This window comes from Alexandromys fortis, unplaced genomic scaffold, assembly GCF_014885135.2.
Source record: "Alexandromys fortis isolate MF-2015 unplaced genomic scaffold, M_Fortis_MF-2015_v1.1 scaffold_119, whole genome shotgun sequence".
In the NCBI taxonomy this organism is placed as follows: Eukaryota; Metazoa; Chordata; class Mammalia; order Rodentia; family Cricetidae; genus Alexandromys; species Alexandromys fortis.
In genome coordinates this window covers 2,464,252-2,466,195 of record NW_026067991.1, presented here as the reverse complement: position 1 = coordinate 2,466,195, position 1,944 = coordinate 2,464,252, and the positions used below count along the sequence as shown (strand labels likewise).

Genomic DNA, 1,944 nt, shown 5'->3' with positions numbered 1-1,944 from the left:
AGAAGCTCTTGGGGGTGTGATTCCTGTATTTCCTGGGGTGGAATCTGTAGATGATGGTGCTGTTGGAGCTTCTGATATGGTTGTTTCGGTATTGGTGATGGTGGAGCTGAATAAGTTAGTTGTTTCTTCTGGAGTTGATGTCCCTTGGGATGCTGTCTGTGCAGGAGGTGAGCCACTTGTGAAAGGTGGAAAAGTTGATGTGGTCACCTCCGTGAGTGTAGTCTGAGGTGTGCTGCTGGTCCCCATGCTTTCAGTGTGCAGAGTTTGAGAAGATGTTGTCAGTTCCTGAGTCATGGTGATGGGTGTTGTGATTGTAGATAAGACTTTTGGTGAATTTGTCATTGAGACATCAGTATTGACAAGTGCGGAACTTTGAGAAACTGTTGGAGATGTGGTTTCTGTATTTCCTGAGTTGGAGTCTGTAGAGAGTGCTGCTGTGGGCACCTCTGATGAGGCTGGGCTTGTGTTGATCACAGTAGAAGACAGGCTGGCTGTTTCCCCTGGAGATGATGTCCCTTGGGACGCTGTCTGGGCAGGAGTTGAGCCACTTGGGGAAGTTGAAAATGTCGATGTGGTCACTGTTGTGTGTGTGGCTTGAGGTGTGCTGCTGGTGTCCAGGTTTCCAGTGTGCAGAGTCTGAAAAGATGTTGTCAGTTCTTGAGGGGAAGTGATGGGTGTTGACACAGTGGACGGTTCCTGTGGTGAAGATGTCATTGAGAACTGTGTGGCAACAGATGGAGAACTTGGAGTAACTACAACACTTGTGTGCCGTGAGTCTACTGAAGGTGTTTCAGTGGAGGGCAAACTGTTCATTGTATGATCAGATAGGGAGGTTGTTTCTCCATGAGTGGGCATCCTCTGGGACTCTGCTTGTGTCACAGTGGGTTCCTTTGGGGAAGGTGAATCAGTTGGTGTGGACACCTCTGAGAGTGGGTTTTGAGATGGTCTGCTGGTCACAATTTTCTCAGTGTGGTCATTGTGAGAAGATGTTGACAATTGCTGATTAGAGGTAATGGGAATTGACATTGTTGAAAGTTCCTCTGAAGAAGATGTAACTGAGGCTTCTGTGGCAGTAACAGAAGAGCTTTGGATCATAACTGGAGCTGTGCTTCCAGGAGCAGATCCTGTAGATGGTGCTGGGGTGGGCACCTCTGATGTGGTTGGGATTGTGTTGGTGACAGTGGAACCTGAGAGGACAGTTGTTTCATCTGGAGAGGAAATCCCATGGGACACCGTCTCTGCTGCAGTTGAGCCACTGGGGGAAGGTGAGAGAGATGATGTGGTCACCCCGGAGACTGTGGTTTGAGCTGTGCTGCTGGTCTCTGTGCTCCCAGGGAGGTCATTCTGAGTTGTTGACAATTCTCCAGTAGCGGTGAGAGGTGATGTCACTGTTGAAAGGACATTTGGTAAATTCGTCGGTAAGCCATCAGTACTGACAGGTATGGAACTTTGAGAAAAAGACGATGATGTGGTCTCAGTATTTCCGGACATGAAATCTGTGGAGAATGCCCATGTTGACACCTCTGATATGGTTGGTTTGGTGGTGGAGGCACTGGAGGTGGAGAGGTTCGTAGTTTCTTCTGGAGATGATAGCGCTTGGGACCCTGTCTTTGCAGGAGTTGAGCCACCTGGGGAAGTAGTAAAACGTGATGTGGTCACCTCTGTGAGTGTGGTTTGAGGTGTGCTGCTCGTCTCCATGGTTTCAGTGTGAAGGCTCTGAGAAGATGTTGTCTGTTTGTGAATAGTAGTGGTGGGTGTTGTGACTGTTGACAAGACATTTGGTGAATTTCTCATTGACACATTAATTTAGGCCTGTTTCTAACTAGTTTTTATAACTTAAACTAAACCATAGCTTTTAATCTATGTGTTTTACTTGTTCAGTTATCTTTACTCTGTCTGCCTTCACATCTGACTGGTGACTCACCTTTCTCCCCCCCCCCCCCA

At 47.8% G+C, this 1,944-nt stretch overlaps 1 protein-coding gene across 3 annotated transcripts in view; it reads right to left on the bottom strand.

The window, feature by feature from the left end:
- Muc4 (mucin 4, cell surface associated) overlaps positions 1 to 1,944 on the bottom strand; it is a 69,768-nt gene that overhangs the window by 42,338 nt on the left and 25,486 nt on the right. Inside the window, exon 1 of one of the 3 annotated variants that reach the window (XM_050159861.1) lies at positions 922 to 1,073. The exons of the other annotated variants lie outside the window; for them this stretch is intronic. Within the exon in view, the coding sequence (XP_050015818.1) occupies positions 922 to 1,026 (105 nt within the window). The 5' untranslated portion in view covers positions 1,027 to 1,073. Of the gene's footprint in view, positions 1 to 921; positions 1,074 to 1,944 lie in introns of those variants that run through there. 3 annotated transcript variants of the gene reach the window in all.